General features: G+C 36.3%; 1 protein-coding gene and 1 long non-coding RNA gene across 5 annotated transcripts in view; one reads left to right on the top strand and one right to left on the bottom strand.

Annotated features, from left to right (window-relative positions):
- Window positions 1–27,622, bottom strand: part of MAN1A1 (mannosidase alpha class 1A member 1) — a 166,638-nt gene that overhangs the window by 16,251 nt on the left and 122,765 nt on the right. Inside the window, exons 6-8 of the mRNA XM_035705084.2 lie at window positions 11,604–11,727; window positions 9,577–9,670; window positions 2,562–2,677 (exon numbers count right to left, since the gene is read on the bottom strand). Of these exons, the coding sequence (XP_035560977.1) occupies window positions 2,562–2,677; window positions 9,577–9,670; window positions 11,604–11,727 (334 nt within the window). The remainder of the gene's footprint in view (window positions 1–2,561; window positions 2,678–9,576; window positions 9,671–11,603; window positions 11,728–27,622) is intronic.
- Window positions 4,279–13,800, top strand: LOC112644495 (uncharacterized). Of its 4 annotated transcripts, none has more exons than XR_004808622.1 (4): window positions 4,279–4,488; window positions 4,741–4,890; window positions 6,026–6,199; window positions 13,643–13,800. It is a non-coding gene; the product is annotated as an uncharacterized LOC112644495 (long non-coding RNA). The 4 variants fall into 4 exon arrangements; XR_003126425.2 differs by having other exon boundaries at window positions 4,741–4,849; XR_007413271.1 differs by having other exon boundaries at window positions 4,279–4,890.

Genomic DNA, 27,622 nt, shown 5'->3' on the forward strand with positions numbered 1-27,622 from the left:
TGATGAAACTTTTAGAAACCTAAATGTCTAATACATCATGTACCCGTTCACTCTGGTGGATTCTTTGTGTGGTCTCTAGAGAACACAACAGCCAGTTGAAAGTTCAAAGTATTTTGTTATTAAAACAATCAAAGAAAATAGACCATGCTGGAATTAAATGCTTTCCAAAATCGACTTGAAGCTAAAACTGAAGAGCCGTATCCCCAGTAACTCAACTGTCCAGGACAATAATATACAGTATCTTCTCTTATTAGTAAGATTTTTTTTTTTTTTTTTAAAGCAGAAAGAAACTTCGCTCTAAGACATGGTTACTTCTCAAATCAGAAATTTAATTGTTCTAGCTTTGCTTTCTAAGTTGAAAACACAATGGCTTGAAAATGTTTTCACTATTAAGAGAAGCAGGAAACATTTTCCTTCATTTATTCTTAATGGATTTTCCTGTCAATGGTTTGGCTAAATACAGTATATTAAAAGCTGTGTGGGTATAGTTCTAGAAACTGGAGGAAAATATTTCACGGAACATTTTAAAGTTGCCTTTCCTAAACATCAAGATCTTAGGGGGCCACTTTATGATTAGAATAATTGAAATATCTGCCAGGATAGCAATGAAAAAACGACACAGCAGAAACCATACTGTATGGAGAATTCCCTAGCTTCAAACTTGACACCTCATAGGAATGAAGAAAAACAGACCTGGAAGAGGCCATGTGGACCATATTCTAGTTTGCTTTTTATGTTCATCGTGTGCCTTAATTAAGGCTGTGCTAAGTGAAAGCCAGCATACTAACTAAGGTGTCCTGGTTCCTATAGGTGGAGTAGTTAAGAGTCATACCTGTTGTGCTTAGTGATGCTTCTAATTGACCTTTGGGAGGGAACCACAGTAATATTCAATCTGGCCAACCAGAACAAAGCAAGTTGCATGTGTATTTATTTAATTATTTATTTTAAAGATTTTATTTATTTGAGAGAGAGAGGCAGACTCTCCGCTGAGCAGGGGGCCGAATGTAGGGCTCGATCCCAGGACTCTGGGATCATGACTTGAGCTGAAGGCAGATGTTTAACCAACTGAGCCACCGAGGCGCCCCATATATTTAAATGAATAAATTGGACTATGTCTAAATTACTTTGACCGCCTCTCATGAAGACTAATTTTAGAACAGTGGCTACATTATTAGAGTTGCAAATTTCCACCCCCCCCCCGTAAATTAATACTCTCGATTATAAAAAAAATTCTAAATAGTCAATAAAAAGTCATTTTCCTGATTATTTAGCCACAATTTTAAAACATTATTTGTGATAATGTGGTTTATTGTGATGCCTTGATAATAATTTTTAAGAAATATGAGTTACCATATAAAATGCTTAACAATCACAAAGGTTCTGCTAAAAAATTTGTTTCTGAAAAGTTGGGTGTGAGATCAAGTGTTTTACATAAAATAACCTTCTTTTACTTTATTTACTTTCAAATTTTATTTTCATTTTTGATGGGGCTTACATTTGCTTGAGGCTTAGTTTACTCTTACACTGGTCACCTCATATATACTTTGCTAAGCAGTTTCTTTTTTTTTTATAAAACTTTTTTTTTAAAATTTTTATTTATTTATGATAGTCACACACACAGAGAGAGAGAGAGGCAGAGACATAGGCAGAGGGAGAAGCAGGCTCCATGCACCGGGAGCCCGACGTGGGATTCGATCCCGAGTCTCCAGGATCACGCCCCGGGCCAAAGGCAGGCGCTAAACCGCTGCGCCACCCAGGGATCCCTGCTAAGCAGTTTCTAACTTATTTTTACTAACTTAATGAATGCAAAGAACATTTAAGTGTAATATGGAAATTCTTATTCACAAATAAATCCATAGTGATGAGGTAAAAAGAGAATAGTGGTGACACAAATTTTAGTTTGAATTTTGGTTCCATATTCAACCTTTCTGAGGTTCTGTTCAGAGATATCTGTAAAACTAGGTAAATAGTATCTAAGCTATTGTGAGGAGACAAACACTTCATTTAAAGTATCTGCCTAACATACTTAGCTCACAGTAGACAATGCAACAAATTATTTGTTCCCTCTCATTCCTCCTCCATTATAAAGGATCACAGGAAACCATTAGTTCAGATTTTTATTTGAGAGCATTGTCTATCTCTGGAGATAAGTTTACTTCAAATGGAGAGATAGCCATTAGGAATGTCTGTAATCTTGGGCAGTGTTAACTTTGTCACTTTTCAGAATATAAATTTAGGTTTTTTTTTTTTTCCTCCCTATGATTATAATTGTGACTCTAAGCATGGAATTCCTACTACTTCAAAGAAAAATACCTCTTTTTCAGGTATGTGAATCATTACTGAGATGTGAACCACATAAAACACTTCAACTGCCCTGTTAGAACTAAACACATCAAGTGGGATTACTATTGTTATAATTATATTAGCAGACACTGAACTCAGCCTAACTGGAAATATTTTGTAACCCACTTATATAGTACTCTGTTTCCCACTAAAGGCTGATTAATATTGCAAGTTGTATGTTAGTTTAATGGCAAAGATGATTTAAATATTGGGTTTACCTGAACAGCATCAAAATACATCTTCTTAGCTTCTAGATCTGTCTTGTCAGACATTAACCACGCCTTTAGCAAATATTCATAAAAGCTGTCTCCGAGCCCTCCAACTGATACATGATCTGCAAAGAGAGGAAAATGAATTTCAGAGTGATTGAGGCTTTAATTCAGATAATGCAGCAAAATCACATTAGCAACTAGGATGCAAAACCCTACGTCAACTGCAACTCAACATTACATTTAAATTCCAACAAATCTCTTGTTTTCAGAAAGATATTCTGAAATGAGCAGATGTGCTATTAACTAATGTGATATACTCTAAATAATTACCAGGGTAGTTTTGTCAACACAGAGATAAAAAATATATAATCAACTGTAATTCCAAAAATCAGTTCTCTAGTTAAAACCACCAAATTAAAATGTTTCACAGTATATATTTATACAAGTTTTTAATTGCTTTAGCTCTCAATAACATAAACTACGTCAAATACTGTAAGTCTTAACAAACCTTAAAAAGAATTGGCTTGCAATAAAACAAGAAGCTCCTCAGCTTTTTATGATTACTATTATTATTTGATGAGTTTTCTAGTGTTATCAATCTGTAGGGTCAAGATCCTTTCAGGAGAGGCCAGGAAGAAAGAAGGTGGGGTGGGACATATCCTTCCTAATACTCTATTCCTACAATCCTCCCCCACTGCTATTTATTATACCAGATCCATGACATATAGTGCTAACAACCTTAGAGTTTATAGGGTAGGCATCCTCATTAAAAGTGAAAAAAAAAAAAAAAAAAAAAAAAAGAATGATGAGTGAGGCTAAAGGAGATCACAACAGTGATAAGGGCCACCTGACACCATAGCCCACTCAGGATCTCACACTTGGAACTGCTTGCTCTCTACCATGTAACACTAAACGTATTCTTTTGCCTACTGCTTGAATCAATACTTCAATTTTTAAAGCACATCTACCTACGAAAACAGAGACATAATCTATTTGAAATATCATTCCTAGAATTCATGCAGAATTTGAGCACTAATAAGACAGCTTGATTCTGGAAATCCGTATTTTAAGTTTCATAATTCAAAGTGAATTTCATGTATCTTTTTTTTTTTTTTTTTTTACAAATAAGGCTTTTGTTGACTCTGCCACATAAAAGTAAATCTGTTTTTATACAGCCATCAAGACAATTTTCTCCTGACACTTGCCCAACAACTCCACTCGGAGCTTTATGTGGGGACCTCTACATTGAACAGGTTAAAACTGAATTCATTCTCTTTTCCTTCTCAATCTTACCTTCTGCCGTTGGTTCCTGTCTCACTAAGTGGCACCACCATCCTCCCAATTGTGCAAGTTAGACACTAGAGAGTTATTTTTTACTACTTTTCTCCCTTGCCCCCATATCCAATGAGCTACTGAACCCTACTAATTGTACCTCCTATACATCTCTTGAATCTATCCACTCCTGCGTCCTCACCAATCCAATCCTGGTGGAAGTTACTGTATCTCCTGTTTCTGAGTCTGCAGTGGCCAATTATCTGGCCTTCTGCACTCTGATATTGTGTAGCTATTTACATTTAATTAATTAAAATAAAATAAACATAATTCAGTTCCTTGGCCATACTAGTGCTCAGGAGCTACAAGTGGCCCTTGGTTACTTCACTGACAGGGAAGATCTAGAACATTTCCATCATCACACAAAGTTCTAATGGCAATGCCACTGCAATCTATTCCCTCATTTATACCAGCAACTCTTTTAACATGTGAACTGGATCCTCCGGAATTGGAAGCCTTTAATGGCAAAGACTCAAATCTTGGGTCTTTGGAGAGTGGGAGGCCCTGCGTGGTCTCCACCTTCCCTGTATCACCATCGGTTCTGATCTATTTGCTCTCTGTTCCCTTGTCATATGGCTCTTCTTTTGGTCCCTCAAAACCAGTAGGCTCCATTCTACCACAGGAATTCTAAAGGCCTTGTTCTCTCTGCATGATATACATTCCCTGCCTCCTTTCCCTTTCATTTAGTAATTCTTACTCATACTTTATATCTAGGATTAAATGTTGCTTCCTCAAAGATGCTTTTCCTGACCCCCACCCACTGGGTTCCCTCATTATACACTTTGGGATAGCCCATGTCTACTATACTCTGCAATTTCCTAAAATGATAGAATTTTTTCTCTGTCTTCTCCAGAGGATTTGTCTCATCTTCTCCAGAGGATCACAATCCGGAAGGATCACAATCCAGGAGACCCATCATGTTTCCTGGTCCACATCAGCTCTTCCAAGTAGCCTGCATATAAGTAGGTACTCAGCAAATAATTGATGAACAAAGAAAAATCTCGTAAGTCAACCTTAAAAAGGACTATTCCCATTCAAGCGAGAAGGGCTATATTTTTAAGTAGTGAAATATGTGACTTTTATTATTGCAGAAAGTCCAGATGTACGGTTTTAATTTTAATGTAAAATTAGTGTTTTATAATTTTAAGTTTGATTCTTAAAACAGCAGTGCTTGAAGTGACCTTTGCAATTTCCTCAAGAAATTACCACAGAAACCTCTGACATTTACAAACTAAATACACTAAGTACTATCTCATCAATAACAAGCCCTGTTGTTATAAACATGATTGCAGGAGACAAATGCAAGTGAGCATGGTAAAGCAAATCACTGTCCGGTTACTGTCAAAACAACAAGGACTAAATGAAGTAATAGGAAATGATGGCCGTGATCCAGACATGCCCTTCAGAGTTAAGCAATGAGAATTGAACGCTAACAGCCAGAAGCAGCTTCATTTTCTTTCCCCTTGGGTTATGATTCTATAATGGATGGAAGAAGCAAGTTTGGGCATTTCCTTTAAAAAAGGAAAAAGGTTACATAATAATACATTTGGTTTAATTTATTTTGGTGAATGCAGGTTAATATTCTATATTTTTATTTCTTGCCTATGAATTTTTCATATTTGGAAAGAATCAAAATAAAGGAACATGGAGGAGGAACAAGAGCAAGCCTTTTTGATAACTTAGCATATCACTCACTATGCTTCCTTATGGCTGAAGGACTATTTGTGTTGGCAACAGAATCCTGTGTAAATATTTAGTGGGTGTGGGAGAGAACATGCCTGATTTTATCAGCAGGAAGGGACCTCCTACTTCTACAAAGAACATATATGGTATTTTTATTCCCAAAGGTTCCAAAGGTAATGTGTATTGCAGTCACTCAAATATTATGCTCTTCTTTATAGAAGGCAATTTACTCTTTCCTTCCCGAGAGGAATTCCTAATACTTAAGAGAGAAAACAAATAGCAAAAGAATCAAGACAAAAAGGATTAAAAACTCAGTATCTTTATTTTTTATTATTTTGTATATTTCATCTGAACCTAAACCTCTCAAAGCATTCCCCCAATGATGCTAGTGACACTATATGTATATTAATGTTGTTATATTAATCAAGGAAGAATGATAATTGTTCTGTCTATAGACACGGAGTCCCACATCTGGCTTCCAGTTGCAAGATCTCTTTATATCATCAGTTACCAGGATCTGATGCTGCCTCTCAGCCACAACTGAGGAGCAGAGAATAAACAGAACCATTATTAAAAGCAGAGGAGGAAAGATAGATTGGATAGAGTGCATGAATACTCACAAAATTCAAGTAAGTAAACACCTACTAGTGCAAGATACAGTGAGTAAGGTTAACAAATGTCACTAAGACAAAGTCACTGGCCTCAAACATTTTGAATCCCTAGAAGATGGGGATGTATATGAATCATTTTGAAAAAGGTAAGGATAGGAAAACACCCAAAGTATTGGGGCAAGGGAGGACGAGGGTGAGTAGAGGATGAATGGGTGCCAACCACTGTCTTGAAGAAGAGAGTCTTCCTAGAAGAAAGAGCAATTCAGCTGGACCTTGGCAGAGTCAGAAGAGAGGTAAAAGGGCTGAGGAAACAGCACAAACTAAGACCTGGATATGACCAACGGGCCTTAACTAAAGAATGAAAAAATAAGTGTCTCCCTCGTGGCTGGAACACAGGGTGGTGGTGGGGTTGAGGGTGGAGGAGCAGACATGAGAGTCATCAACCCTACTTGTTGGCCATTATAAAACTGGCCCATGTGCAATCCAAATAGAAAGGGCCCTCTGCATCAGGAAACATGGCCAAATACACAACATATTGGCAATCCAGAAGGCAAAACTGGATTTCCAGTTCCAGTATAACTGACACTTTTTTGTCCCTCTTCACAGTGACTTCTAAATCCTAAGTCACAAGAAGAAAACAGTCAATCATAGAGAATTTTTTTTCAATTTTTAAAGTCATTCATGAGAAGGAAAATGCTACAAATGCCTGTCCTTTCAGAGAATCTTATCTGGTCCTTGTACTCAGAAAGCTACTATTTTCTCTCAAATACCCAAATAGTTCTCAAACTTTTAGTCTGAGCACCTTCTACACTCTTAAAAATGAATAAATGCCCCCAAATAACTTGTTTATGTAATATCTATAAGTATTTACCATATTGAAAATTAAATTTAAAATATTTAAATTGAATTAAAATATTTTATTAATTAAAAAAAATAATACAAGCATTACGTTAACACATTTTTCATATAAACATGTTATATTTTATAAACTAAAAAGATTAGCTAAAAGACTGACACTGATTTACAGTTTTGCAAATCTTACATTTTTGCTGTACTAGAAGATAGCTGGGTTTTCATATCTGTATATTCAAATCCATTGATATATATCATTTTGGTGGAATACATGAAGAAAATTCAGCCTCACACTGTTACACAGTTGGAAAGGGAAGTATTTAAAGAGCCTTTTCAGATAATTGTGGATGTTTTTCTCTGATACTAAAACAAAACTTGACAAATAGTTTTTTAAAGGTTAAAATTTCTTAAAGGTTGGTTGTAATGTGGAATTAGAAATTACATCAATGAATTTTTGTACTGTTACATTAGAATCCATTGGTCCATCTTGCACTTTGCATGGATCTTTTTCCTCACATGATTTTGTAATAGCATGAAGTGGTCATTTGGAAAATACTGGTTCACTGAATTATACAGATCTTCCAAATGGTGACATAGTTCAGTACATAATATAAAAAACTGCATTTTTAAAAAGATTTTTATTTATTCATGAGAGAGAGAGAGAGAGAGAGAGGCAGAGAATAGATAGGAGGAGAAGCAGGCTCCCTGCAGAGAGCTTGATGTGGGACTCGATCCCGGGACTCCAGATCACACCCTGAGGCGAAGGCAGACGCTCAACTGCTGAGCCACCCACGGGTTCCTATAAATTGCCTTTGTTAATATCACACTAATCTCATCAGAAAAGTTTTTCTAGAGAGGGTGGGAGGGGCAGAGGAAGAAGGAGAGAGACAGAGAAAGAGAGAGAGAGAGAGTCTTAAGTAAAGTAGGCTCCATGACCAGTGTGGAGCTCGACATGGGGCTCCACCTCATGCCCCAGAGATCATGACCTGAGCTGAAATCAAGAGTCAGACGCTTTAACCAACTGAGCCACTCAGGTGCCCTAGAAAAGTCTTTTCTTTAAGTATTAGTTAAAGGCATTAAGGTCATGGTAGCATATATACATTTCTCAAAATTCTAATTTTCATTTAGAAATTAAAATTCTATCATTGGCAAAGATACTGTCAGTTTTCTTTGAATTGGCAGGCTTGTTTTTTGAGAACATGTACCAATTACCCAAGTCTAAATAACCAAAGATGGTGTTCAGTTGTTCTTTCAAGCAAAAATGCTAATCCATGAAGCAGTATGTGAGTGGCTCAGCTTTTGACTCAATCACACAAGTGCTTTTCTATGAGGTAGACACTATTTCCTATTATACAGCAAAGAAGCATAATCAATGGTTGAGATCTACTAGACTCAATAAGTTTTTTCATTAAAAATATTCATAAGTGAAACTGGCATCTTTTTATTTCTTATTGTCAATGAAGAATACAATTATTAGTACTATCTGGCTCCCCTGCCACGGTTCTCACTGTGACTTCAGTAGTTTTACCCACCACTGCTTTTGCAACAGAAGTGCAAACATCAACACAGCAAAAAGGCAGAAGTAAAAATAGCTTTGACCTTGTGGACTCCCTGAATGGTCTCAGGGATATCCAGCGACCTGCAGACCACACTTGGCTAAATGGCAACAAACATAGATTTTAGCACAATTTTTTTCTATTAAATTATTCTTTATGAAAAGTACTTCTTCTAAAGTAACAGGGAGGCATGTTCATCTAAGAATATAATGTTACATATAAAGAAAATACTCAAATTAGAATAAAATTGTAAGGCATTGCTAATATCCCCAGCACAGACAGGCACCTCACTTAATATTCTGGACTTGACTCTCTGTTGCTGGGTTAATCTACCACTGTTTTTCCAATCAACTTGAGAACATTTATTTCAACTACTCTGGATCTTCATATCCCTAAGGTCCCTAAGGGATCTGAAGTGAGGGCTCCTTGTATAATACTTTCTCCTAATCTGTAGATAATTCTCCTGGGAGGCAACCTTTATCTGGTGGCTTAAAATTAAGTCAAGAAAACATCCTGTTTGCTCTTTCAATTTCCTAACCCTTAAAGATTCAGGTTCCTCTCTCATCTTGGAGCCAAGAAGAAAGAGAAAATGCTATGAAGTAGAATGATCTAGTTACTCCGTGCAAAACTATGATAGCCAATAGCATAAAGGAACAATTTTCCCTTCTATCCACATGACCAGCTTGTTATGGGCTAACATGCCCAAACAACCTGACCAGATCTTCCCCTCTTGATTAAAAATTTAAATGTGCTTACATGTCATCATGCTCACAGTTATGCACGAAAAATAAACAATCAAGACCCATGGTAACATTTATAGTCTCTCTCACGACAGGCCTGTTTTAATATTAAAGGAACCATGCCCACTTTCCTCTTCCTGAAACATTCCCCAAAACAATTTGTGCTTTTTTTGTGTTCCTCCTCTCTGTTACTAGAACAGTGCTGGGTACCATAAAGAGCTAAAACCATACTAATCTTTTGACTTACATTGACCCCACTGTCCACTACTGGGATTCAGATAGTTAGGATAAAGGCCTTGTGGTTTTTCCAGGTTGTTCAGTACTGTTCGAATATTCATTACCTACAACAGAAAATGAAATGTTACTATGAAAATCTACAAAACAATTTTGGGGCCATTCTCCTCTCTTTCTCCATTACATTTCTCCATGTTAGGGAAGAATATTGATTTAAAAGAATTAGAACTACGAGGGTTGCCACCAGCTTACAAGAATATTCGCAGTAAGTGAATATAGGTCACACGGATCTGCCACACGCTGCAGAAGGAAGTGGGGATCTATCAGTGGATAAACAAAGTCATTATCCTCTTGGAATTTACTTTCTAGTGGGAGGAGACAGATAATAAGCACATAAATATATCAGATGGTGATAAATCTATGAAAAGGTTATAGAGAACAGTGGGACAAGTGATGTGAGGTTGTGAGGTTACATTCTCAGTCAGGGAGGTCAGGGGAGCCTGATGGGAGAGGTTTGAGCAGAAACTTAAAGAGGCAAAGGAATAACCATGCAGAAAGCTGGAGGAAGAGCAACCGGGGCAGAGGGAGGTGCAAGCAGAGGTGCCCTGAGAGAAGGTTTGGCAAGACTGCTGAGGCTAGAGGTAAGGAAGAAAAGGAGAAAATGTCAGAGAGGAGACAGGTAGCCAGGGCCCACATCATGCAAGCCTCATGGGCCAAAATGAGGGCTTATTTTATTCCACGTGTGATGGGAAGTCACTGAAGTTTTGTGTTTTTGCGGGATCGGTGTGACTGAAGGGGACAGGAGAGGAAGCAGGATTCAGGTGGGTACAGCAGAGTCCAGGCAAGAGACAGTGGGTCCCGGGAAAGGGTGGCAGCAGGGTAACAGGATAGAGCCAAAGCATTTCCTGATGGAGTCAACCTCAGGTTTACCAAAAAGAGAGGAACCAGGATGACCTCAAGATCTGTGGTCTGAGCTACTGGGTAAACTGAGGTGGAATTTATCAATACAGTGAAGACTGCAGTAGAAAAAGGTCTGGGGGTTGAGTCTGAGGCATTTTGAGCAGCAGCTGTCATTCAGACCTCTTAGTGGAAAGGTCAGATACAGAATGGGGGACAGGTTGGGACTGGAACGATAAATTTGGAGTCAACAGCACATAAATAGTATGTGGAACCATGACACTGAATGAAATCATGTCGAGACTGACCACAAAAAGAAGAGGCTCAAGTTTGAGTCCTGAGGCTTTGTGATATTTAGAGCTTGGGGCATTGGGGAAGAACCAACAAAGAAGGCTTCGAAGGAGCACTCCACTGAGGAAGGAGGCAAAGCAGGGAAGTACCGTACGCCTGCAGCCCTGTGCAGCACCTCATGGAGAAGGAAGTGACTACATGCTTCAGATGCTGAGAGGGTGAGGACAATGAGAGCTGAGAATGATCACCGGACCTGGCAACACAAAACTCACTGGTCACCGAGACAGGTGTGGTGGGCAGAAAAGCCTGACTGGAAAGTGTTCAAGAGTGGGGGACACAAGAAGAGGGGGTAACAGAGACAATTCTCTCAGGGAATTTTGCTATGAAGAGGAAATGCAAGTGGGACAAAAGCTGAGAGCAGAGTGGTGGGCGAAATATAGATTTACTCACATATCTACAGGTTGTTTCTTGAAAATTAGAAACAGATTCAATTTGTATTATACTCGAATTTGTATGATACTTTGAGTTTAAAAAGTCTTTCACATGGTCCATACAACACTATGTATTTTTAGGTCAGGAAAAAAAATATCAGAGAGGGAAAGTGACTTGCTCGAGGTCTAGAGAATCAGACGTGTACACCACACTGTCTCATGCTGAGTTAGACGGAGCCATGGAAAGACTGCGGGGTTACAGTTCGGTAAAATGAAATGCTGCATGTAACAAAACTTCCTGAAGAACTCTATTAAACTTGGTTATTCTTTTCCATATCTAATATTACTAAATCTTCCAGGAGAGGATATTGTTTCTCATTAAGTACAGCATTGCAATGCAAGGTGTATTGGGGGATCTCACCTTTTCGGCAAAGATGGGGTTTCCTGATAAGTGGCTCAGGTGGAGAAACTCCAAATGCAGAGTTCCAAATTCTGCCAAAATACTGCTGCCTCCTGAGGCCCAGGGCCAGTTCCTTCCAATTCCACTAAAGAAGAGAAGAGAGTGAAGAGTTATGGGTCAGAACAATTCTGATTTTTGCAGGCTTAAATAGAAGTGAAAGAGACCTGTTCCGAATAATGGCATCTCAGCTAATAGTCTACTCTGGTTATTAAAAAATGTCCAGCATTGTTGTCTTTGGCTACTGGTTTCAGGCTTTGACCCTTACCTATAAACTGAAAATCAGTGTTGACATAAGTCAGAAAAAAGTTTCTATGTGCTTGATGTTGATGAACAAATACTTTGGAAAGTACAGGTGCCATATAGAGATGCACACCCATTCCAAATAGAATATAAAACACACACCTCCCCTGCCCCAAATCCCCCATAAAGCCCTCCAATATTTTAATTAATTTCAACCTGAGAGTCCATGCACTATTATAGACATTCATATTATATTTATAATTTTTCTTTGATATAAGATAAATTTCAAAGATTCCTTGGTTATATACTCATTCCCTCTGTCCCCAAGCCTTCTCTCCACTTACTAGGCTTTCTTTTGTTTTCCTTCACACAATTTTTTAAGTATATTATCCAGGGCACTCACTTATCCTGTGACCCATTTAATCTATGTTCAAGAATTTTAACAGAACTATATGATTCAAATCTGAAAGGGATCAAAAGGCATGAGCTGCAAAAATTATTGCCTCATCACAGAGAAATGGTTTTTAAAGAGTTGGTCCTACACGTCCACACACACAACTACACATAAAGTGGCTTTTGAGCCACAGTCATACTCTTGGGTTCAGTTTACTTTTGGAGAGCCACTTAAAACGTTAGGAATTAACGTGATAACTGAAATAAAGAATAAAGTCAAGGATCTGACTGGTAAGTTCCCTTGCAGAAAGCTGAAAACCAACATTTTGGTTTTATTTCAGATGCTCATTTATTGCATTCCTCTCATTTGCCAGGGACCCTGCATAGCTCTGGGTTCCAAGGATGATTACAATGAACAAATCACTCTTTTCTTAAAGACTTATAGTGCAATGTGAGAGAGTAACCTAAGCAGAGATAATTCCAATTAAATATGGTTAAGTGCCAAGATAAGTAAACATGTGAAAGGGTCTCTGAGCACCTAGGGCCAGGACATGTAATCCTACACGGTGGAGGGCACAGAAGGCTTCTGCAAGGAGCAGACTCCTGAGTTGATTGTTGAAGAATGAATATGAATTAGTGAGGGAAGAATGATGAGAGGGAGCATCTGGATATTGAGAGTACACAGAAGGGACAGCCAGGATCTAGAAGAACCTCCTGATACTGCTGAGTGGAGGGAAAGCAGGGTGGCTGGAGAGAAGACTCTAAGGATCAATTGGGGGCAGGTCTTGGAGGCTTGTGGATTTCTCACTTTCTTCCCTTTCCAAGTTGGCTCCCTTTGAACACTGCTCTTGATGTCCCTAGATTTTCTTCCCTGTTTGTTTTTTGCATTAGATCATTCACAACTCTTTTCAGCTATCCTAACTTCTGCTCAGGAATGTGTAAGAGAAGGAAAACAACAAGGACAACTGGTCTCTAAAAACCTAGATTGGCCTCACTCTTCTGTTGCTTTTGAGAGCAAAACCTAGATTTTTATCTTCAAACATAGATTTGTAGTAATAAAAAAGTAAACAGAAATAAAGGAGATTTGAAAATCACATATTCATTTGTCTTTAAAAATGTCTTGTATTTCTTCCATTCTGGGAAGGTTAATCAGGATTTATTTTCATGGTTGGCTTAGATGAAAGGAATAGCCAATCATCCAAATAGGATGAACAACTACTTTCAAATTTTATTAACATATGGCAAGTGCACATGGTAATTGGTCATCAATTTGTTGTCAAGACACATTTCTTTTTGTTCCAACCATTCTCTCACTGACCAAAGTCAATAAACCTAATTAAGCAAAACTAAAAATTTCTGTGTTCTAGAGAAGCTACTAAAATCAAAGTCACAATACCAAAGTAAGAGGCAATGACTTTGTCCTGAAGAAGGAAGAGGACGGTGTGCTAAGAACCCACCCAATTTCCAGATCTTCAAAGACCAGTTCTTTTCAATTCAGGGTATGAGAGTGTGGTGGCACACTGAGATGAGAAACTCAAGTAACATAATGTACCAAAATAAAATTCAAATTACTTTTGTATTCATGCATTTGTTCCTTGCTATTAATGTGGTTAATTAAGAGAAAACCAGAGATACACTGGAAAAAATTTCAATATGTTAAAAAATTAAGATTTAAAAGGGTTATATATGTATTCTTTCTTTCTCCTTTGGACCCATTCGTATCAGAAGGAAAACAGCATACTTTTCTATCACTGTTTAATTACATAGGGAGCAAGAACAGTAAATGCACTAGCAAAGGATATATCCTGCTAACAGAAAGCTCAGTTTAGAATGCATGGTATGTTTATATGAAAGAACAGCTTTGGTTACCCATTTTTGCAACCTACAGAATTAATGTATTTCAGTAAAAGTTTAAGATCGATAGTTGTGCTAGCTCTCAAACAGAAATGAGAGAAGGGTTCCAAGAAGTCAGAGAGGCCACTGTTATATCTAGATATTTAATAAGGTCATTATCCTTTTCTTAGGCAAAGGTGCAATGACTAGAGGTTAGTCTGGGGGAGGGCTTGGGGCACACGCCATAGGCCATGCCAGCTAAATTACGTGTGTATTAGGGGAAATGGCTACCTGTTTGCACGGCACTGTATCAGAACCAGTTTTGGACACTCAGAGAATGATTTCTATGGTCTTTTTGTCTCTAAATTCTAAAAGTCTATTGAGGAACCCATATATTTGTGTGGCTCTAATTTCTAAACTGATACATACAGACACTGGGCATCTGACATCAAAATGATGGTAAGTGAGTACGGAACAGAGTTCTGCTCCTTTGGTCTGGGGGTCAGGATGCCCTTGGCATCCCATGATACCAAATGCTAAAGGTTTCTAGACCTCTGGGTCAAAATCAATCTCATTTGAGAGAGTAGGGGATTTAAATCGTTTTCAACTTCAGTTCTGTTATCATGATATTTTAAAGGTAGTCATGGTGTTCTTTATTTTTTCTTTATCTATTTTACAAACACTAATAATACTTTAGAAAAATATTTTAAAAATAACAGTTTGTGTTCAGAAACCATTAGTTCCATCAGGCAGGCATAAAAGGGAAGAATATTTAAATATTCCCAGTCTTGTTACAATGATTGCTTTTTAAGCCAAAATGATGAGTCAGCATATGGAAATGTATACACAAAAAGGCAATTAACATGATTTGGAAAACTGCCAAGTGTGTGGTTCAAAGGATCCTGAAGCAGAACTTCAAACTTTTGTATCACTCTAATTTCACTTATTTCTGTTTCCTCCAATCCTCAGTTCTTCCATTTTAAATTGGAGTATTATTTAATACATATCTTTCAACTTTTAATTTAAATTTTCAGTATTCTACAAAGGTAATAATTCTTTGAAGATAAAACATCACAACAAAAAATAACTGGTTTTGGCAAGTGCAACTAGAAACATGTCTTTAAAAGACTGAGTCACTATGATTCTTTTGAAAAATACTATTTTGTTGCTTTAGAGAATATAACTTGAATGTAGTTCTTTAGCAGTAGTAATATACTTCCACATCCTACTACACTCAAAAACAAGAAGATATAATTATTTACTGACCTCATAGCTCTGATAAGCAATGGGCATTATGCTTTTTTTTTTTTTCCTTTTCCTAGGAATGGTTAGTGACACCAGAGAAAGGAATTACCTTACTAACATTGCTATTCTACTCATGTTTAAATCTCATAGGAGAGCTGCTACCTCCTCCTAGAGCTTCTAATAATCAAGTAGCTGGAAAGTTATTCAGGATTGATGGTATATTCCTTCAAAATAATCTTAAACCAAGGTACCCACAATGAAAGGTTGTAGACGCTGTCCAGATACAATTTGGATCATTAAGAAATAACGTTTGGCCATTTAGCATAATCAAACACAACAAATAAAGAATTTACAGAACTGAAACAATTCTAAAAAATTGTCAGATGAATATGTAAACAAAGCATTAAACAGTTATATAGTCTTGATTAGCTATGATTTTCAGTTTATTCTTTCTTGCTGCTTGCTTCTCTATGCAAAATGGGAAATGGGCCAATAAACAATTTTCTTGAGGATTCTTGTCTGAGTAATTTCTGAAGAGCTGATCAGTAAACAAACGCCTTTCAAGTTCAAAGTTCAAAACACAGGTTACTCCTTGGGGCTATGGAGTTAACAAGTTTTGGGAGAAAAAAATTCCCAACATTCTGTATATTATGGTAAAACCTTACTTACATATGCAAATTAGGGGCTCATAGGGATATTTAATTCAAAAGAGCAGATAATCCAATATTATTCCTTTTGGATTTTAGCACAAATTAGGAAAGAATAATTACAAAGTTCATGAACGACTGTTTCATTTTAACTGTATTTCCCAAGTGAGTTGATTTTGAGATTAAGCAATTTCAGCTTCACTTACTACCAATGCCTCCTTCCTGAACAGATTCACACAATGCTAATCTTTCAAGTTTGTAGTCTAAGACTTCAGTGAGAGTGGGACTAATAATTTCAGGGGCTGGCATTCTAGGACGAGTCAAGATTCTATTATAGCTCAACTATAGAAGATTCCACTGGGGAGGACTACTTCCCCAAGAGCCATCTACAGGGAAATGGTGCTGAGGGGAGTCATTTGATTAATTCACAAGCCATGGTTTACTGCTTCTGAACAGCAGCATGTGGGTTAAATCTCTAAAGAATTTCCACACTTAATTTTTTGAACCAAAGGCTAAAATAATATTTTAAAATTAGCTACCTTGCTTTGCCTTATGGGTAGTTATTTTAGACAGAATTGAAACTAAATACTCATTATTTTAGTTATTCTGACAATACTGCAGTCCCTGTACTTAACTATCTACTAGGATTAGAGGAGAAGTTGGGGTTTGCAAAAATATAAATGGTGAGAAGCCCTCTCTAATTCCATAAATAATCTGCTCCACAGGTCCAAAGATGCTAAAATTCTGTTTTCCAGCTGTCCTTTGGGTAAGATTTCCTTGCTAGCCATTATCAACAGACTGCAAATAAGTTGAGTGCAGTTTCTGCCTAGTTATTGGGCAAACTGGGATATCCTATTAAGTTTGGGGAACACTCCGAAGAGGCTAGTAGTACTGATTAGAAAGCATTAGAATGCATTTAAAATTTGTGGGCATGCACACACATTTACTCTATTGTATTAAGAAAAAAAAAGGAATTATATTCTACATCTTCTTTTAAACGTATATCATATTTTTCATGGACATTTCCCATACTGATCAATGTACATCATTGTTGTTGAGTGAAGATACCTGACTGAATGGATGTTGAGGTGACCCTTGAACAATATAGGGGTTAAGGGTGTTGACTTCCTATGCTGTTGAAAATTCATGTATAACTTTTGATTCCTGTAAAACTTAAATACTAATAGTGCACTATTAGTATTGACTATTGACTGGAAGCCTTATCAATAACATAAATAACTAATACATATTTTGTGTGTTATATGTATTATATACTGTATTCTTATGATAAAGTAAGCTAGAGAAAAGAAAATGTCAAGAAAACCATTAGGAGGAGAAAATACATTTATAGTACTATACTGTATATACTGGAAAAAGCTCCACACATACAGAGACCCACACAGTTCAAACCTATGTTGTTCAAGAGTCAACTGTATTCTATTTATTTAAATGTACATTTATTGATAGACATTGAAACCAATTTATTTTTCATTTACTCTTTGCCACTGTAAACAATTTGGGGGTAAGTCTACCTTTTTTTTTTTAAAGCTAACTAATTTTCATGCAAACATGTCTAGATTTCAGCTGGAAGATGTTAATTTAATTGTCTAAACTAATAATGAGGATGGATTTGGGAATGTGTATTGGAGGCATAAATGTCTACTGTTTATAGAGTTATTTCTTAATGGTGTGGACCTATTATATCTTGCCACATTTGGTAGCCTCTAGAATCTTAGGATATCTGCATTTCATCTACTATAAATCATTGCATTAAGTCCTTTAAAACTGAGGAAGGAGAAACCACAAACAAGCATTTATATCCAGACACTTTTCTAATAAACCTTAGGATGGAATAGGAGCACACTGTATTCCATCTTCAGAAATGGTAACTCATTAATATTAATTTGTCAGACATTTTAGACACAATTGTTTCATTACTTTAACATATATCATCACTCTAAGACATGACTTTAGACCTGAGATTACAGTGAAATTTGGCTATGTTTATTTATCCCTTTGACTTTCATTCTATGGGTCTATGGGTCCATGGGTCATCTATGGATCAAGATAAATGAAATCAGTACAGATTCCAGGCTTTTAATTCTTCAAATTCTGCTCTTCAGTCTCTTTCTGTAACCAGAATGGCCAGGATTGTTTCCTTCTAGATTCTAAGATCCTCACGGACAAAGATTCTGCTTTATACACTAAAAGTCTAATCCCAAAGTCTAAGTTGGTACTAAGAAAAAAAAAAGTGTTTAACACATCTTCATTTCATAAAATTAAAAAAATAATGAAAGGTCTATGTCATTGGCTCCTACCCTTAATTTATAGCTCAATAATATAATCCTTATATTTAGCATTACCATACACAAGCCTTTTTATAGCCAATCTAAGAAAAACTTCCTTTCTAGGCTGATAACTAGTTTTCTATCACAAACTTGAAGTATTCTGAAGTTGTGATTTCTAGTTGAGATATGGTGAAATGAGGAAAAGAAGAACAGGGTGGTAAACAATTACGAAGGCTAAATTTTATTCAATTTAAATGATCATCTTTGATTCCAATTTACTTCCTTCCTAGTTTTGCGATGTTAAGGTTTTCCTTTTTAAATAAAATAATGATGCTAATAGGTAGGGTACTGTTTTGTTTTGCTTTTTTGATAAAATGAAAACATTGGTAATCTAAAGCCAGCCTCACAATAATTAGGGCAATTTTATGTGGCCCATGAAAGCTAAAAGCCTGGCACCATTGGTCTTAAGACACAGCTGAAGCTATACAACAATTACTATTGGAAAGAACAGTTCACTATCAATTATGCCAAAACTAATGTTAGTTTTTGGCAGAAATTCTGCAGTATAAGAGGATAATATTAAATGATTTTGTTCAACAGGTTAAAACATAAGTACTCTGGGGGTACAACTTGCCAAAGTCCAGTAAGATTGAGCCAGTCAGTTAACCATAATTTATTCAGCGCTTTCCATGTGCCAGATACTGTGCAATGCAAACATCAAACACTATAGGAAACACACTAAAGTTTTTTTAGATGTCAAATATTTTATTGAACTCAATTAAGAAAGGAACTAGTAAGCTAATAAAACAATCAAAGAGCATTGAGAAATTAGTTGTTTTAGGCAATGCTAGGAATACCTTTCTAGCCAGCTATAACACTAAGTCATGTCCAACAGCATCACAAATTGTAACTTTTGGATTATCTTTACCACCAGACAAATTATTCGCAACTCTATAAAATCTATATTTCATCAAAATTCCACAATTTAACATGTAACCTCACTAGTTCTAGGACCTTTAATCAACAGTATATAAGGATTTGAATTAAATCCAATTCCCTAGATAATCTTTTACTGTAACATGACTTGATAGCATACTCACCTTTTTGCCTTATTATCAAATTTCAGATAACTTTTCTCTGAAGGCATAGTATATATAAATAAGAGTTCTGGGGGTGATAATGATTTCATCTGGAATACAGGTTTAGAAAAGGAACACTGAAATAAAAATTCTGGGGCAGCCTGGGTGGCTCAGCGGTTTAGCGCCGCCTTCAGCCCAGGGCCTGATACTGGAAACTGGGATCTAGTCCCACGTCGGGCTCCCTGCATGGAGCCTGCTTCTCCCTCTGCCTGTGTCTCTGCCTCTTTCTCTTTCTCTCTCTGTATGTGTGTCTCATGAATAAATAAATAAAATAAAATAAAAAAAGAAATAAAAATCCTCAATTTACTAAAGAACCACCTGACTTTGGAGTTGAAATAATCAATGGGATTTTTCAGTGAGTATGTGTGGAGTACCTAGAGATTGCTTAAATCTTATCCTTGCAGCATCATACTGGTCAGGACGGCTTGCTCTGAAATTTTGGAGGGTTGGGATATCAACTGCAACTCAGTTAAGTTTTTGTTTACACACCTGAGTAGAAGCAAAACAATTTTCTGGAGAACCATTTCTGTTTTTCCTTTGGGCATTATTCAGAAGTCTTCAGCAAAGAAATCAAGTGGGTCTAATTAAATTTTTATGAAAGAATGTGAGCTTTATCTGACTGGTATATGAAGTACATTGATATTTCATTACCAAGCTCCACAGATCCTCATTGTAGGTCTTTTCCAGATATTAAATTACTGGGGAGTAACTGGGAAAGATTCATTCCCTGATGCTTACTTCATAAATTAGTTATCACTACAGAGTGGGCAATAGATTGTTTTTAAAGCAAAAAAAAAAAAAAAAATTTGCTTAATTAAGGAACCTGTAGTGGGAAAATGTAGCTAAATGCTACAAATGCTATTCAAATTCCAAATGATGAATTAACAGGGAGAAAGTTCAAGAAAATAGATGATGTTCAGGTGATCAGGGCCAATAATTAGTGTGTTCTTTTAGGCTCCATTATGTAAATTCAGATGTTTCTTTGAACATGTAATGCAACTCTAACCAACCAAAAGAAATTCTGGTTGAGTAAACCACCTTATAATTTAAAATGGTAGCTTTTCTTGGTTTTGAATTTTTACGTAAGAAGTATCACACAAACAAAGATATGTGCATAGCTTGTAAGAACAAATAGATTCAGGGATTACTCTGAATGGATGCTGGAGAATAAAGCTATCCAACTACTTCATTCTCATTTTCCTGCCTTCTGCCTGCAACTTATGGTTTAGAGGCTGTGGAATACGGTGTTAGGAAACAGTCTGGCAACTAAAGTCTTAAGAATATAAAGAAGAAAAAGTCATGACAAGAGAATGAATAGGTCAGTGAGAATAGAGAGGAAGAGTACCAATGTTGAGGAAGACCCAGCAGTAGAGATAGGTATCCTTCTCAACAGAGCATGGGCCACTGCAGTTGAAATCAGCAACTCTTCTGTTTGGCCCTTGGTGACATCTTTACATAAATATAGTCAATGCTAAAGGATTGTCTGTGTATAATTAGCTATCTGTTGCCTTGTGACATCTTCTCTGTTATTTAACTTCTTATATGCTTTAGCTTATTTCCTTAACTGGAGAATAAGATGTAAAGGCAGAGATATAATTCTGTTTCTTTATTGCCACCCCCACTCCCAAGATAGTTACACAGGTATTATAATTTGATGATTGTTGCATTTATATGGCTCAGCAACAAATCCATTTCTAACATTACTGTAATCCATATATTTTCTATAAAATTCGGTTATTACTCTAAGCAAGGTTTATAACTCAAATTATTTTATATGTAGTCATACTTTTATGTTTAACTTTAACTTGCATGTTTATATATCTTGAGCAATTAAGATTCTTTATATTATAGAAAAAAGATACTGAAAAATATAACTGAACTAATTTTTATGAAGTGAGAATAATCAAAATGGACAGTTTACATAATCTGAACTTTGGGGTAGCCTCCTATTGTTGATATTAACATTTAGCAACGTTTTAAAATATTAAGTAAATGGTTCGAGGAACTTCAGTAGTAAAACTACCTATTATCTGGAAGAAATATTCAAAATGTAGGAGTATTGGCAGATATTAACTATAGCTTTTTAAAAATCTTTAATGTGTGTTAGCTAGGTAAAATGCAAAAATGAAAATGTCAAAATAGTACTTTGAAATTGGAAGTGATAATCATCCATTTTACCTGTAAGAAAAAGGAAGAGAAAAAAAAAAACCTTCTTTACCTTCTGGCTAATGGACTCTGGGGTTTTACACTGCAGTGGGTCTGGTGCTGGCCCAGAAAATTTTGTGTAGTAATTCGGCCCCAAACATTGGTGTTCTTAAACTTATTGAAGATGGGGTTTGGTGATGTCATTAAAAGAATCTCTGAGAGCAGAGGAATCTGGGATGGAAAGGGAGAGGCTTCACTCAGGACAAATTAGTCTAAGCCTAAGCACAACCAAGTAAGACCAGACTTTCCAGATAGACCTGGTCTGAAATGAATTGTTGTGAAATAAAGCAATGAACTGGAAAGAGGATTCCAAGGTTTTATGGATTGAGGCCACTCTTGGTGCAAAATAAATCTCACAGCTTTGATGAGTGCTGTCTTGTTCCTTGAATGCCAATATAAGAACAATAACAAGGTTCCTGGGCTCTGCCTACCCTCCATTCAAAATGAAAATGTTCCCTTGGGGAAAATGAACATTCTTGGAATTTAAGATTACCTACTTCAGTTAATAGTAGAATGCCAGTGTGAAAAATGGCATGATTATCCTGTAATGTGAAGCGCTAAGAAGAAAATAAAACAGTATGATGTGATGAATCTGACACAGAGTTTCTTAAGATGGGCTCATTGGAAAGGCTAAGAGATTTTCAAGCTGACAACAGCAAGATAAAATGAGCCCATCCATAAAGACCTGGGAGTGGCCCCTGAAAGTGCCCTAAGTTAGGCAGAACTCTGCAAGATATGCACACAGGAGGCTGGCTGTGTGGCTGAGGGACAGTCAGTGAGGGGACTCTAGTCGGGGACACTAGCAAGCTGATAAAGGCATCTGTAAGGCCAGGGCAAACGTTTGGATTTAAGTACAATGGAAAGTTCTCTAGGGTTTTACAGTTGAAGATGATGATATCTGATTTGCATTTTTAGAGTTCACACTGGACACCATGGGAAGAACAAGTATGAGATGAGATCAAGACTGGAAGTAAGCAAGCAAACAGGTATTCAGACAAGAAACAGATGATGGTGGCCCGGACTAGGTGCTAATAGACGGACAGATGAGGAGGGATTTGGTCTCTGTCTGGAGGTAAGAACTGTCAGAAGAACTGATTTGGGGATGAGGGAAGACAGGAATCAAGGATGATTTTTAGTTTTCTTGGCTTTCGCAGCTGGGTGGGTACTGGTGCCATTTAAGAAGATGGGAAAGAGGTAGGAGAAGGCATGACAAAGTAAAGCAGGGGTTATGTTTTTCTGATTTGGCTAGAGTAGCCATCGTTCATGATTACAAGGAAAAAGACAGATCTGATCATTTTAATTTTCCTTTTCCATAGCTTTTTAGAAAGATCAGTTTATTCTCTATGAGAAACTTTTCTTTTGCAATGGCTTTTCTGAAATTATTTTAAGGTTATGAAAATAACGTGAATTGCAAAAATGTGAAAAAAATACAAAAGATCATGCGATATAAATGAATCTATCTCTTCCTCCAGATCCTACTATTATTTCTGAATAAACATCATCAATAATTTACTGGACTCTCTCCCGAAACTTCCTAGTGCATGATTGCTAGATGAAATTTTTAAAAACATAAACAGAAGTATACTCTACATGGTACTGTATCCTGTGTTTCATGAAAAAAGTAAAGTATTTAGTTGTTTTGCCTCATTCTAGTTGCACAGTATCCCAGTGTGTGTGGGGGTACAGTGACTTAATCATTTTTTGGGTTTCAAGTTTTACTATTAAAAACAATGGTGCACATTCATGAGTTGGTTTCCAGAGTAAATCCTACAAGAGGAATTTCCAGGTGATAAAGTATGCATTTAAATTGAATAAACATCTCTCAATTACCTTCTAAAGGGTTTGCCCCAATACATATTCCTTCCAATTATGTGTGAGAATATCCTAGCTGCTAACTCTGGGTATTTATCAAATTTTAAAACTTGGGGGCAGGGTGATGAGTGAAATAACTGAAGGGGATTAAGAGATACAAAGTCCCACTTACAAAATAAATAAGTCATAGAGACGAGAAGTACAGCCTAGGGAATGCAGTCAATAGGACTGTAAAAACATCGTTTGGTGACAGATAACTATATAAGCCAAGATGAGCACTGAGAAATGTATAGAATTGTTGAATCATTATATTATACACCTAAAACTAATATAACATTGCATGTTAGTTATACTTCAATAAACAAATACTATGTAACACATAAAAAGTTTTTAAAAACTTGGTAATCTGCTAGGTAAAAAATAACATCTCAATGCTATTTTAATTTGCATTTTTCTTTGTGAGCTTCTGATGTTCAATGGCCAATGCAGATCTTTTTCTGGGAAGCATGTTTATGAACTTGTCTCATTTATGTATTGGTGTTATTGTCTCTCCCACTCTATTATTTTTCTATAAATTAAAAAATACATGAAATTTATACAAATTTAAAAATGAATTTTAAAAAGTGCATACTATCATGAGGGAAAATGAGTGGGAAAAATTAGAGAGGGTGACAAAATACGAGACTCCTAACTCTGGGAAACGAACAAGGGGTAGTGGAAGGGGAGGTGGGCGGGGTTTGGAGTGACTGGGTGACGGGTACTGAGGAGGGCACTTGATGGGATGAGCACTGGGTGTTATACTATATGTTGGCAAATAGAACTTCAATAAAAAAAAAGAAACAATGGAAACAGGCAGTGAGAAAAAGCTAATTTTATATTCCTACTCCCCTATAAGGTCTCCCACTTGCCAATCCTAGTTAGCCACTGTTCTCAATTACATGCATACAAACAAACATATAGGTATGTGCATATATCGAGGATTTGTTCTTTTCAGTAAGACAGGATTGCATTATGTACCTTACTTTGCAAGGCACTTGCCTCAATTAGTAGCTCATCACAGACATATTTCTAGGATAATAATTTTTAACAGCTGCATAATAATATTCCATAAAATGGATAATCACATTTAATTAAATCAGTCCTCTATTGACAAACAGGTAGACCTCTCTAATTTTTAAATACTATAATCATGCTACATTAACCATACTTATAGTAAAGCTCTTAGAAAGAGGCTTTTATACATTAAGAAAACTTGCCACCTTTTATCCATCATGTGTTTTGCAATTTTTTCCAAGTTACTGTCTTTTAATTTTAGCCATTTTTTTCTTTTTTTTTTCTTCTTTTTTTTTTATGTCTACTAATTTTTACTTGTTAGAAATTTCCATTTTTTCCCTATATATGTCCTGGGTTCCGTGCTCTATTTGGAAAGTCTTCTCCCTTAACCCAAGAGTATGTTTTAAAAATTGTGAAAATCTGAGCAGTATCTTCTTTAAATGGATTTAACAGTGAAAATCACATTATTATTTTTAGTATTTTGTATTTCTAAACTATAAATATTTTTGTTTCAAATATCATTTATCACTTTAAAAAAAATTATATAGGCTCTCCTATTTAGTAGCTCAGTTCATTCAGCTAATGAATACCTGAGTATTCTAAACTTAAGTTCTCTCTTAGTATTTCTTTTTTTTTTTTTTAATTTTTTAAAATTTATTTATGATAGGCACACAGTGAGAGAGACAGGCAGAGACAGAGGCAGAGGGAGAAGCAGGCTCCATGCACCGGGAGCCCGACGTGGGACCTGATCCCGGGTCTTCGGGATCGCGCCCTGGGCCAAAGGCAGGCGCTAAACCACTGCGCCACCCAGGGATCCCTCTCTTAGTATTTCTTTTTCTTTCTTTCTTTTTTTTTTTTTTTAAGATCTTATTTTCAAGTAACCTCTACACCCAGTATGGGAATTGAACTCTTAACCCTGAGATCTAGAGTGGCACGTTACTGACTCAGCCAGCCAGGCATTCCATTAGGATTTCTCTCTCTCTCTCTGTCTCTTTTTGATCTTACTGCAAAACTTTACTGATTTATTTCTTCCCTATAGAGATTTAGTAGTTTCATTAACATCTCCTAATTAAAAGAGGAGAAAAAAGATTGCATTTAGTCAACAATTGACAACACTTTGAAGAATTCTGACAACAGAGAGGCTATAGGTAAATGAAAGAATGGGCCAGATCATCTTTAAACATTATTTACGCATTTAGAGAATTTTGAGGTGTGACCTTGGGCAAGTCCCTTAAACTCTCTAAGGCAGCAATCTTTTGATCTTTAAAACAAACTAATACTTGTACAACGAACCTCATGGGATTTTCACAGGATCAAATGGGATAATACACATGAAAATGCTTTGAAACTATAAAGAGGTTAGCCGAAGAAAGTATTTTTATCTTTGCATTAAGCAACTGACATTTAGCTAACCAAAAGAAATCTGGTTTGGGGTTTTTCTCTTCAATTTTAGAGATGTCTATTCAATAAAAATAAATTCACCAAATGTTCACTTGGAGATAGAAATTATAACACAAGTAATAATGAAACAACGTAAGGCATTCCCAAGAGTTAAAAATACAACAAATTGCTACTGTTAACAGCCAACTTTCTTATAGCAATTTAATTGCTGTTCAACTATCAAATATGTAGCACTTCAAGAATCTCTTACAAGTCTTACAAGTAGTCTAGAAAAAGGTAGTTTAAAAAATATTTCTAGTAGTAAGAGACAGCTGCATAGACCAATGACATTTAATATGCATTAATTAGGAAGAGTATGAAAATCCTGTCCAGTGACTTTTTTTTCCTGTCCACAGGTACAAAATCTTAATCTGTTCTGGACAGGTGCAGTATATCCTTTCTGCAAGGCAGCTAAATAATTAATTATGAGTCCTTAATGAATCATCATTTAAAAATCCATCTACTTATGAATATTCATATGCATAGGAAATCAGCAAAGATTCTTCTCTCAAATCATCTTCTGCCAAAACAGGACTTTTGCCACAAAAATCATTTAGGATGATTTTTAAAAGCCTACTACAGGAATCTTTCTTGGGCCAGACTTGCTCATAATGCAATTACCTTACTATAGATAATATGTAATGCTTATAAAGGATATTGTGATTTCCTTAGCTGCTGATCCAATCAACTGTGCATCAATGGGTTGTTAAACCCAAAGAAAGTTTAAAGCTTTATTCTAAAGGGTAAAGATTTGATAACTCAGGAAGTTTGAAGAGATGTGTAATATACATTTAAAAAAATTAATCTAAACTTTGGGTGCCTGGGTGGCTCAGTTGGTTAAGTGATTAATTGACTCTTGGTTTGGGCTCAGGTCATGATCTCTCTCTCAGTCATGAGATACAGCCTGTGATGGGTTCCATCTCCCAGAGCATGAAGCCTACTTAAGATTCTCTCCTCTCCCACCACCCCGAGTACACTTGTGCAAAGACACATGTGTGCGCTCTCTCTCTCAGAAAAAAACAAAACAAAACAAAAACTAATCTGAACTTTAATTAAAATTAGTTTCACATAATGTCTTGTTTGCAGGCAAAAAGGTTTAAATTTCATTTTTGTTAGAATTACCTATAAATAAATGAAGCAATGTAACCAATGTCAAAAATAATAGTTCTTCATAGACTTATTAGTATTTCATACTTTAAAAATACTCATGAGGGGGTGCCTGGGTGGCTCAGTCAGGTGGGCAACCAATTCTTGGTTTCAGCTCAGGTTGTGGTCTCATAGGTTGTGAGCCCCAGGTCAGGCTCTTGCTCAGTGAGGAGTCTGCTTGAGATTCTCTTTCTCTGCCCCTCCCCCTGTGCATCTGTCATAAACCAATCAATCAATCAATCAATCAATCATCAATCCATCTTTAAAAAATACCCATTTGGTACCTCCTTTAAATGAGGCATGGCAGATAGGCAGTGTTTATATATAATGCACTTAATCCTTACAATAACCATGTGGGTAGTATTATCTGTTTACCAGAAGAAACTGAGATTCAGCAAGGGTCAGTGACTTGCCTAAGGTTTTCAGTTTAGGGACAGAGACAGGATAATTCCATATTAGGTCTGATTATTTTTATAGTGTATGGGTCACTCATTTCATATACTATATCACGTTATTTTTCATGCTCCTATATATGTTAG

The sequence above is a fragment of the Canis lupus genome, chromosome 1, assembly GCF_003254725.2.
Source record: "Canis lupus dingo isolate Sandy chromosome 1, ASM325472v2, whole genome shotgun sequence".
NCBI lineage: Eukaryota > Metazoa > Chordata > Mammalia > Carnivora > Canidae > Canis > Canis lupus.